General features: G+C 30.6%; 1 protein-coding gene across 1 annotated transcript; it reads right to left on the bottom strand.

Moving 5' to 3' along the window:
* Window positions 1–732: 732 nt before the first annotated feature.
* On the bottom strand, window positions 733–4,540 carry LOC104700919 (putative receptor-like serine/threonine-protein kinase At5g57670). Its single transcript, XM_010416526.3, has 7 exons — window positions 3,861–4,540; window positions 3,501–3,761; window positions 3,222–3,379; window positions 3,031–3,110; window positions 2,805–2,940; window positions 2,312–2,461; window positions 733–1,036 (listed from the first exon to the last, which is right to left on the bottom strand). The coding sequence occupies exons 1-7, from the start codon at window positions 4,054–4,056 to the stop codon at window positions 854–856; spliced, it is 1,164 nt and encodes a 387-aa protein (XP_010414828.2). The 5' UTR covers window positions 4,057–4,540; the 3' UTR covers window positions 733–853.
* Window positions 4,541–12,164: the final 7,624 nt, after the last annotated feature.

The raw sequence follows: 12,164 nt of genomic DNA, 5'->3' as shown, positions 1-12,164 counted from the left end.
CTTTTGTGAAAGAGATGTAAAAAAAAAAAAAGATCATTGTTTTCGCTTAAAACAACAAATTAATTATCCAAGATTAATGCAAGTCTTTAAAAAGTTACTCCTTCTACCAAAGTATTATGGTTCCTTGGATACCAAAACTTATTTGCAACACTCAAGTTCAACTAACTTAGTGAGGAGGGCGATATAAAACATCAATTGTTTTATCGTATTAACATTGAACACTTAAGATAATTGCCTGTGCCGTACACCTGGCATGGGCTCCCACCAAACAAAACAAGTATCCACATTTTAAACTTATTGTTCTTGTATTGATCCAAGACTGCATTATTATTAAGAAACAAATTATGTAAATACAATGATTAATGTTTTTGGTTTTAGATAGAATCATTGATCATCAAATTGGTATCCTAGGTCGTGGCATGCTCAAATTGGTTGAGTCAGGGATCTTGAAGACTCATTGTTAATGATACTTCAATTGAAAATTTATTTTATTTTAAGATATGACCACTCATTATTTTAAGATATTTGCACGACTAATTTCAGAAGATATTTGATGAAAAAAAATCAAAAATGATTGTGTTTGCTTATACTAAGAAACAATGTAATTAGTAGATGCAAAACAACGTGACCCTAGCTCTTAAATGTCTTTTACTGAGATGATATCATGCCCATGGGAGTTTGCAAACTCTTCTGGATAGAGTTTGGTTATAGTAATATTATAAGCAGTCGACATCCAAAAATAAATAACACCTCATTGAATACTACAATTGTTTATAGAATAGACAACTCTAAACAAATATATACAATAAAAACAAAAATTGAATTTTCAACATTTTACAACTAAGTTTTAGATCTAGCGACTACGATGTGAAGAGCTTCGATTAGAGATAGAGTCAGGAGGGGAGAGTGAGATTGAAGAATCACATTCACAATCCTCAAGATCTTCATAACCCCAAAACTCTTCTTTCACTTCTTCTTCCTCTTCCATTTTCCATTTCTCCTTCTCTATATCTTCTCCTTGTAGTACTTCTAATACCTAAATGTACCATAGTAAATACACAAATAAACACAAAAGAAAATTAGCAATAATTATGAATATATCTTAACAATCAGTCTTGTAATAACGTAGTAATATCTTCTTGATCAGAGGCGGATCCAAAGAGGGACTAGGTGGGGCACGTGCCCCATGTTAATTAAAAAAAAAGATTACCTATGTTATAACTTATTAGATCAAAATATCAAATGACTATTAGTGCCCGAGTAGATGTTAGGAATGATGTGTTTCATATTTTCAATATCATTTGTTCTTCATTTATTATGCCATGTTTTGTCTTTTCATTTTGTATGCATAATTTTTTCTCTCTTGTTTTTTACATTTTTAATTGGTTGTTAATTACATTTTTTCTTTCTTTTTTACTTATATTTCCAAAATGCATTGGTTAATCGTTATTTGCTTTTCTACTTTCTAAAATATTAATAAATACATCTAATAAATTCAATAGATCAAGTTTCGATTCAATTTATATTTCAAAAATGTTAAAATCAATGACAATGATATTCCTCGTAAAAAAAGTGAATTTTTAAAGTTTTTCACAAACTTAAAGTTTAAAAAATGAGATGCAAAATTTTAGTTCTGGCCACTATTCTTGATGATAACAATAATTAAGTCGTAAAAACTACAGCTAGTCTGGTTTAATAGTTTTTTAATATAATTTATATAGTATTTGATTAAAGTGAAGTGTCGGTAAATGAGCCTCTTTAAATCATAATACTTTTCTTCGTTATTCAATAATCAAAATAGAACTATAGTGCTTGTTTTGTTTTGTATGGGACTGTGATTAAGATTAGGTGTTAGGTGTCGGTAATTGAGCTTTTTCAGTATTATAGTACGTGTTTTTAATTAAATTGAAAAGTTGAAAGGTGTTGCTTTTTTCATTAAAAAAAATCAATAACAAAGAAAAAGTAACATAATATAAAGGTTTGATGTATATGTCGTATTAAATAATGATGTTTATAGTTAAGGACCAAAGACATTTTTTTAGTCACGCAGCCGATGAGCTAACTGAAAAGCGATCGTTGAGTAACATATCGACACGATTACGTCTCATTTATGAACCAATCATCAATAAAAAATAACTATAATTTCATGGCACTTAGTTATTCGTTTGTTGCTCAAATAAGGTTTTCACTTATACTATAAATGAAGGGAAGAAACAAACAAATGACTCACTATAAAAGGAAAATTAAACTAACATATATATTGAGCTACACTAGTATTAATGATTATGATTAATAAGCATTATGAACGTACCTCGATCATGGAGGGTCGACATAGAGAGGATGATCGGATACAGAGAGATGCCGCGAAAGCTATTCGATGAAGTTGTTGGATATCGAACTCTTCACTGATCCTCGGATCCACCAGCTTCTCAATCTCTCCAGCTTTTATAATCACTTTTGCCTGAATTACAAAATAAAAATTAGCAACTCTACAAATTCGTATATATAACAAAATAAGAAAATACATTTCTTTAGACTTTTAGGTGTACAAAAAAACCTACAACATCTATAGTGTTGAGTTACTGGTGGAGTGTAAGTTTGATTGGTAAAACTATATGATGTAAAAGTGATTAAACAGCTGTACAAAATTTCCAAAACTTTTACCAATCACATTTTGGAAGTATATGGATTTTTATAATAAAAATGTTTTGGAAATTAGTCAAACCAAAAAAAAAAATTAAGATTATTTATGCGATGTAATAACCGATAAAATCGTAAATAAAAAGAGTTAATTTAGAATTTACCCAGCTGTGTAGGCTCTGATGAGAAGCATCAACAGGTTTTTTACCGGAAATGAGCTCAAGCAAGAACACTCCAAAAGCAAATACATCAGTCTTCTCATCTACAATTCCATGTGTATAGTATTCTGGTGCTAAGTGCCTGTTTGGTTTATTTTAGAAATGATCAAATTAATATAAACAAGATAGACACTTTGTTAAAAACAGCAATAAAAATTTGAGTAAATTGTACCCAAATGTGCCTTCAATTGGAGCAATGGAATGATGAGACCATTGAGAAGGCAGCCATTTTGCCAACCCAAAATCAGATATCTAAAAACAAAAAAAGTTATTGACTCTTTTAATATTATATAACCAAATGAAATAAGTGATTAAACAATAGAACAGTAGAAAATTAAGATTAAAAAAAAACAGAGGAGGGACCTGGGGTTGATAATCTTGGGTTAAGAGAACATTAGAGGATTTAATGTCTCTATGTATGATCCTTCTCTGACAACCTTTGTGTAAATAATGAAGCCCTTTTGCTGTCCCAATTGCAATTTTATACCTTGTCTCCCACTCCAATGGTGCTTGATTGAAATCTACACCAATAACAATATAACAACAATCTTTAATATACAAACAAAAAAAAAAAAAAAACAGCACATAACTCAAGAATTGTAACAACCGATAAGCACATAACTCAAGATTTTGTGGGTTTACCATGAAGGAGGGAAGCAACAGAGCCTCTAGAAGAGAAGATGAAGACAAGATAGAGACCATTGTCAATACAACAACCAAGAAGAGACAAGACATTAGGATGCGAGACATGTCCAATTGTTCCAATCTCCATTAAAAACTCTTTCTCTCTCCTCTCATCATCTCTGCCTCCTCTTGTTATCCTCTTCACAGCTATCTCTTCGCCATTTTTACTCAGTACTCCTTTATACACTTCTGCAAATCCACCTCTACCGACCAAATTATCTGCCAAAAGACCAAACCCTTTTAGTCAAAAAAGAAAAATAAGACATTATTATCATAGGAAGTGAAGTTTCCTAAATGAAAGAGATGAACAGAACAAACCTGAGCTGAAACCGTTGGTTGCGTCGTAGATTTCATTAAAGGAGAAACATTTCCATTTGGGTCTTTGAAACTGCTCTGTTTCTTGAAAACCCTCGACGCATTTGGTACGAGGAGTTGAGTTCTCAGAGTCAGAGTCGAAACTGCGTCGTTTGAAGGAGAAGAGACGTTTCAGGCTGTTGCTTCGAATGTACTTCATTTGTGGATGGAACAGAGTTAAGAAGAAAACTCGAGGTTTTATGCAATCACAAAGAGAGAAGAAGGAAGAAGAAGAAGAGATGAGAAGAGAGAGAGAGAGAGAGAGAGAGAGAGAGAGAGAGATTATTATCTGTCTGTTTTTTCTTTTTGTTTTGGTACTTTGTGAATAAACACAGAAGAAATAAATTTGGGTTGGTGAAGGTTTACGGTAAGGATGACCACAGAGAATTAGGTAACGTAGGAAAAACTGTGTTTGGCGTTTTTGAGATTTCCACGTTTGGCGATTAGAGAGTTATGAGAAGAAGTGTTGTTTGTTGTGTTTTAACAAAAAAAAAAAAAGTGTTGTTTGTTGTGTTTTAACAAAAAAAAAAAAAGTGTTGTTTGTTGTGTTACACAAAAGGATGAATGAATGAAAGAACATTGTGTTGTGTTGTGTGGTGTGGGTGAGACTTTAATTGTTTTTTTATGCTTTTTTTATCTCACAAGGCAGGTAGCTTCGCTGGAGGATATCCATGTTCTCAATTTTACTTTTTATTTTTCGCTCTTTTTAAAAAAATATATATTTTGGCATATTTGTTTCACAAATTTGAGAGTTCGAAAATTATAGGTATGGAATAATTTTACGGGTAGAAGCAGAATGAATTTTTTGGTTTGTTGTGATAGATCTATATCGTATATGTAATCTATTTCATTTTATTCATATCGATATTTTTTTTTTCCTCATAAACAATCCACTTTGGAAGTAAACAGATATTAGGTTATAGGCCCTGTTCTTTTACATGTCGCTAGCGACAGAACAAATTAACATTGATTCTTTAATAATTTTTAAAACCAGCGATTAAATATAGTGAGAGACGAAAAAAATCGATGCTTGTGTCGCTTAAATACGTCGCCGGAAAAACCAGCGACAGAAACACGGTACACTAATTCATTGTAGATGTCGATGAAAATGATAAAAGGTATCGCTAGAAATGATTTAAAGAGAAAATTGCACTATAATTACAGTTGCTAAACGTGTCGCTGAGACTCACAAACGAACAGCGCTTATAATTTATCATTTTTGGTTAGATATACGTTCCCTTCTCTAAATTTGAAAAAATATATATTAAATTGATTGATGTTGTATGTGTTTCGTAAGTTTACGATTATTCATATTTTTTTTGCATCATTCAAGATGAATTGTACATCGAAAATACATAATACGTATAAGAGGATTATGACGCCATATTTGTCTCCAGCCATTTTTGAATAATGTACAAAATGAGTTATATAGTACCATGCCAAATTTATTTTTGAAACGTAAACATCGTATTTGAATTTGGCTACAAAGACTGCAATAGAAACATACAAATTCTTAAATCGATTGAGTTAATGACGTTTAGATATTTAGAGGAAGTCTATTGGGTGTATATGGATTCGTCGTCAAATAATTGTGGTCAGATTATTGTCGAGTAGTTAATGAAGTAAAAAAAAAACAATGCTACTTTTGACAGAGAAATATAGGATTCTTTTATTTTTTTGGTGATGTAGAATGGATTCTTCTAAAACTCTCTTTATATTTTTTAAAAGTCAAGCCTAACATATTTTGCTTATTCAAGTGAAACTATAGTTAGGTCGTCCAAATTTTCATTCTCTTCGGCCTAACTTAACACTCGTCAGTTTTACTAGCCCCAATCCAAGCTAGAGTATCTCTCTATTGAGTTATTTATGTTTCGTCCTTAAATGTAAACATATAAACAAATGTATATCAGTATATAAGTTCTGTTTTTGTGTTTTGGGCTATCTTACGTTCAACTTCAAGTTATGAAGAAGTTATGGCTCTCGCCTTTCATTTAAAGCGGAGTTGCTTAAATTGCAACAGAGAATCTTTTAACTATAATTATGATGACATAATTTTTCGTATAAAAGGGGACTATCTTAGACTTAATTAAGCACTGGCAGATACAAATAAATACGAGCACCAGGTCAACCCTCTTTTGAGTTCATTTGAAGATGATAAATACTTATCTTCAAATCTGGATTACCATCAGAGCAACATATAAAAATATTAATCTAGATATGAATCATTATAGAGAACTATAAAGAAAGAAGATTGAAATATGTATTAATTTGTACATTTTAGCTACCAATTAAATTTTAATATATATATATATATACATTAATATACGTATGTTTAATCTAACTAACATTTGTGGGGAAAAAAGGTTTAATCTAACTAACATAACAAGTGAAGAAGCAAAACATGTTCCGTTCAACTGAATGTTTCATCTTCTTCTGATTGTCTTTCTCTACTTACATTTATTCAAGTGTCCAAAGTTTATTGGCCTGTATACATGTATATTAATTAATTATTACGGCCTCACATCAACTTTAGAAGATCAGAAGACGACACATGGCACTTTACTTGGACATGATTGATCTCTGTGAATGGAACAGTTTACTTAATTTCTCTACTGAGATAATGTTTTGTTTTAAAGCGACGTTGCTAATTAAATTGATACTGGACATGAATAAACAAATTGACAGAAGTACATTATTAGTGATCGAGTTTGTTTATAATATTTAAGTTACACTAGCGAAACTTGGTTATATTTATCGAGAGGTGTTATCTTTTTTTTTTCCCACTCATTTAGTTATATTAGATAAAGTATGCCTAACGATACAAATGAGCCAAGTTTATAGCCCACCAAAATTATAGGGATAGAGCATACTCACTCTATAACTTTTTAAATCTTCTAAACGCTATCTGTACATATGAACCAAAAAATTGTCCCTCTTCACCTGAGCTTGCCATCAAATAACAGAGGATAAAGAGGTCTCTTCTTCAAAGACTAAACTAAGCCAGTGAGAGTAAGATACTGCAACATATGATTGCATTCTCAGGTCCCTAGTGACGCTTTGAGCGATGAGACCCGCTCCTCTGTTTGCTTGCTCCACCTCGTGTTCCAAACACCAACCACTAATCCTTCCCAAAATCCTTCTTAGTTCCATAGACTGAAACCTGAAAGACGGCCAAGCTTTCGGCCTGTTCACCGCCCCTACGAGAGTTTTATCTTGAATGGCAAATATCACATTTATAAACCTGTGACTTAACATGCTTTCCATCGCCCATTCCAAAACTCTGAAAACTCCTTCGTCTTTATCTCTAGTGTTAGAGAAAGCTCGTCTACTGTGCATAAGGACGATTCCTTCATCATTTCTCACTATCCAAGCTCCTCCTGCAATCAGTTTTCCTTTGGACCAAGAGCAACCAACATTACACTTTACCCATGATTCTTGTGGTCTAGACCAAGAAACGAGAAGTTCACCATCCTCTGTTGTAGTTTGGTTGAGCGAAGGACTCAGTGTCTCAGGATTTTCTCCGCTGTCCTTTACCTAAGCCGAAACCAATCATCAACCTCTTCATGAATTTTGCTCTTTGTATCTAGAGGGGAGAAACAGATACCTTCAAAGCATAAAGAGTTCCTATTTTTCCAGATCCTCCACAGGATCCAAGGGAAACATTTTCTCAAACCAGCTGGCCATCGCAGGTTGTTTCTGTTGGTTAGGAGATGATAGACATTTGAAAAAACAGAGCCGTTTTGGAACGCAGAATCCGGAGAGGGATAGTCAGATAGAGCCCAAATCTGTCTGGCATAAGTGCAAGTAAATAGGATGTGGTTAATGGTCTCTTCTACTTCTCCACAAACTTGACAAAGTTCATCTCCTTCAATTCCTCTTCTCCTGAGTAGATTTGCCACTGGAAGAGCTCCACTGAGGACTTTCCATAAGAATATCTTGATTTTTGGGGCGGTTTGAATACTCCATACCTCAGCTTTGAGACCATTTAGAGATGGTTGAGCTTCAGCATCCTTGAGCGCTTGAGAATTAATAGATAGAGAGGTGTTATCTAGAAGGGACTTTTACAGAAGTTAGTGTATTTGATTTGAGAATTTTTATATGATAAAAAGGAGTTAATAATAATTTATACATATATATATATATATATTGTGTATGTGTGCACAAGCTACACAAGTTTATTTGAATATATGTAGACTATCTCTTTTCATAATAGATTGATGTTTTGAGATTTTTTTGATATCTATAATGGGATTGAAATTGTAGATTAAAAATTTGAAATGATTTTTTTTTCAGCCTGATATTTTTATCTAATATTCATATTTTCTTTCTAATATAAAGCTATTATAAATTAATATATAAATAAAAATATAATGTTTTTTTAATATGTGTAACAATATCAAAACATCAATCTACTATAAATAGATATAGGTAGTATTTAAAAAAAATTAATACTGAATATCCTAATTTTGTGAGAACGCTTGACTTATTTTAGGGATAAAAACATTTTAGGTAGAAGTTTTCCACAAATTTAATGTACGAAAAACATTTGAATCAAATTTCAAATAAAACCAAATTAACTCGCAAAGTTTGCATCAAAAATATCGAATTTATATATATTATATATATATACCATGCGTTTCACTAATCCATATAATTCACACAGATTACCTGAAATTTTTATCCATATATATATACCACATCTCCATCACATATGAAAGTTAAATAGAGTTCTTATAATTAAATATATATTTTTTTCTTTTCAGCGAAATTTCTGCGACCAAAAAGCTTTTTATAACAAGTTTACATATATTAATTGAGGAAGAAATATAAGACCGTCGGTCGAAGACCATATCAAAGTGAAGACTGAAGAGCACATCCATACATGTAACCAAAGCTATCAAGACGGCGACATTTTACTTTTGTTCACGAGACCCCAAACCATTCTCCATTGAGAGACCTCGATTCTTTATATCAGATAGCGACAACAACCTTACATTTTATTGTCAGCTAAGCATTTCATATTGGATTTTTTTTATTATTATTGATATATATATACAGATATACATTTTTGTTTGATATCATATATCAAAATTATTTCACCCGTGAAGATTCTTTAGATATAGTTATCGAAGTTGCAAAACATTACAATCTGTTTATCTAAAGATGTTCAACATCAATTACCTACACAATTCTGAATTTTTTTTCTTCACTCAATTATAGTTTTATAACATGTAAATGAACTAATTTTGATAAATAAAAAAACATGTAAATGTAAATTTAGTAAGATTGATTTGGTAAAATTAGTAAGATTATATTTTTCATTCCATTATAGTTTCTAAAAGATGTAAATGAAATTTTAGTAAGATTGATTTGGTAATACATCATTATTCTACCAATCGGAATCCATTTTTTTTAGACTTGACTAGAACGTTTGGCTTATTAGCTATTTTGTATAAGACCTGGGGTCCCCAAAATCATTTGAATGCTGTACATTATAACTCTCTTTAAGTACTTTTCTAAATCATTAGTTCATTTTGTAAATTTCCGATGCTATATATAGGGAAAGTACAAATGTACAATGTTTTCTAATTATCCTAATAAACCTTTTTTTTTTAGGTTTTCCCTGTCTTTAAATTTACAAAGATGAGTATGAAGAAATCTATTTTTTTAATGTAGATTTGTATATCAGTATGTAGAAACAACATAATTCAACCGAATATATGGTAGAGTAACAAAGTAAATAACAAAATGACCAGATTAATTCTAAAATGAAATAACTTTTAGCTGGAAATTTTATAACAAGTACTACTACATTAAACTATTTGCACATCATTATAAAAAGCTGAAACGAGTAATGTCAGTTAAAAAATTTATATACTCGAGAAGTTTGATTTACTTTACGGGGAGAAATAATTGACTAATGCGATTTTTTTAATAGAGGTTCGAGTTTTAAAGATATCATAATTGGACGAGGAAATGGTCCCCAAGAGACGAACAGTAAAGAGTCTGGCCAGTTTTGTTTTAGTGAAAAAGAAAGATTTTCGTATTTTACCGATACCGAAGTACGCATGCATGCAATAAAGTTGGCCTTTGCATTCTTCACGAGATGGTGGAGAAGCAACGCTACAAAAACAGTACCCTTTTATTAATGACGGTTTCGGTTCAACCGTTTCTCTTTGAGCCAAATTCAACTAAGTTAGGATTTTACTTTTAGTCGTCAATGCTAATCATATACTTTTTGTAACTAAAAGAATGGCTTTTTTGAACTTCTTTACATAGATTAAATACAATATGTTTAAACTCATAATTTTCTAATATTTAACTAAATTAATGGTATTAATCCATACCAAATGCCAATCTCAAAAAAAAAAAGATTCTCCAAATGAGAGTAATATGTTTCACTTTCCCAAATTAGAAGATGTTTTAGAGAATAGCACGAAAAGTAATTAAGAAATCATTTTTTTAACACTACATATCAATTAATAATTAGTTAAAAATATAATTCAACTAATCATAACAAAGATTGCACAAACTAAATAGGCAAAAGTACCAAATAACAATAAAATATGTATAGTAATTTATAAAACATCTTATAGAATAAAGCAAAAAAAATTCTTAAATCTAATATAATAAAGTAGGTTTACACCGTCTAAAGAAGCTCTATTTATCTGACACGTGGCACCTCTGAATCTTTTGTTTTTTATTTTTTCTCATGTTTAAGATAATTATTAATAAGCTGTAAATGGTTAATGTGCCACATAAATATCTCGACTTCCCAAAGCAAAACCGACAGAATTTCAAAATTTCGTCTTCTCCTTTTTCTCGCCTCTCACTGTTCCCCACCCCTCCCCTCTTATTTGTTCAGTTATCGCTAGAAACCTTAATTAATATCACTTCCGTTTTTATGGTGTTTCATTGACCAACAACGAAGATATTAAATCAATATTTTGTCTGTAAAAAGATTATGTTAACGTCGTTAAAAATCGTAACAATGATATATGGGAAATTGGATAATCGTGATAGTTCATGTATTTTTTTATCTAATATAATAAAGTAGGCTTAGACCCTCTAAAGAAGCTTTATCTATCTAACACGTGGCACCTCTCAATCTTTTTGTTTTTTGTTTTATTTCTCTCATGTTTAAGATAATTATTAATAGGTTGTAAATGGTTAATGGACAATATATCGACTTCCCAAAATAAAACCGACAGAATCTCACAATCCGTCTTCTCCTCTTTCTCGCCTCTCATTGTTCCCTACCCCTCCCCTCTTATATGTTCAATTACCGCTAGAAAACCTAATTAATCCCACCTCCGTTTTTCATGGTGTTTCATTGACCAACAACGGAGATATTAAATTAATATTTTGTCTGTAAAAAGATTACGTTAACGTCGTTAAAAATCGTAACAATGATATGTGGGAAATTGGATAATCGTGATAGTTCATGTATTTTTTTATCACCTATAAAATAGTTTAAGTATTTTTCTGGCAACGAAAAGAATTCGTGTTTTTATCTGGCAAATATTAAATATTTCATGTATTTTTTTTTGGCATTTTTCCCTTTTTTGTTTCATCTTTCTAATTTAAAAATATGAGAAACACACTATTCTATTTTTGATTATTATCATCTAATGTAAAAATATATAATTTCTTTTCATATTTAATTTGTTTGTGACATGTGAGATATTGTCATGCAATTTTTTTATAAATTTATTTTGTGCTCTCTTTTTAATATTTTCTTACCTAATTATTTTATATTATATAATATTTTCTAATTTCAGTTACTATCTCCTTACTGGTCTATTTGGTGTTTGTTTTCTTAAACATATAATATTTATTTTTAATTAAATCTAAAATACAACATATTTAATCATATACATTAATTTCTACTTTAAATATATACTTTAGTACTAAATTGTAACAGAAATTAAATAAATTGTGAATTGACTATTTGTTTTCTCCATTCGCTTTCAGTTAATAACCCTATCAATTATAATTATAAATCCCCTAATTTAATTTTTTGGGGAATGTAACTTCCAACACTTCTTATCCTGTAAATAATCATTCTTGCATCCTCCTCCATCATATCTCAAATCCTAAATATTTTTTTTTTGTTTTGTTTTAATTTTTCTTGCATTGGTTGAAAACTCAATGAAGTTAATATTTTTATATTATATAATATTTTCTAATTTCAGTTACTCTCTCCTTACTGGACTATTTGGTATTTCTTTTCTTAAACATATAATATTTATTTTTAATTAAACCTAA

This window comes from Camelina sativa, chromosome 1, assembly GCF_030686135.1.
Source record: "Camelina sativa cultivar CO46 ecotype springtype chromosome 1, ASM3068613v1".
Lineage (NCBI taxonomy): Eukaryota > Viridiplantae > Streptophyta > Magnoliopsida > Brassicales > Brassicaceae > Camelina > Camelina sativa.
The sequence above is the reverse complement of the archived record's forward strand: the minus strand, read 5'-3'. Positions and strand labels throughout refer to the sequence as shown.

Excerpts from the sequence above, each read along its gene's own strand:
- LOC104700919 (XM_010416526.3), bottom strand. The coding sequence starts at position 4,056 with ATGAAGTACATTCGAAGCAACAGCCTGAAACGTCTCTTCTCCTTCAAA. Across the intron at positions 3,380-3,500 it reads TGTTGCTTCCCTCCTTCATG|ATTTCAATCAAGCACCATTG; the intron begins GTAAACCCACAA and ends TTATTGGTGTAG. Across the intron at positions 2,941-3,030 it reads CCAATTGAAGGCACATTTGG|GCACTTAGCACCAGAATACT; the intron begins GTACAATTTACT and ends TAAACCAAACAG.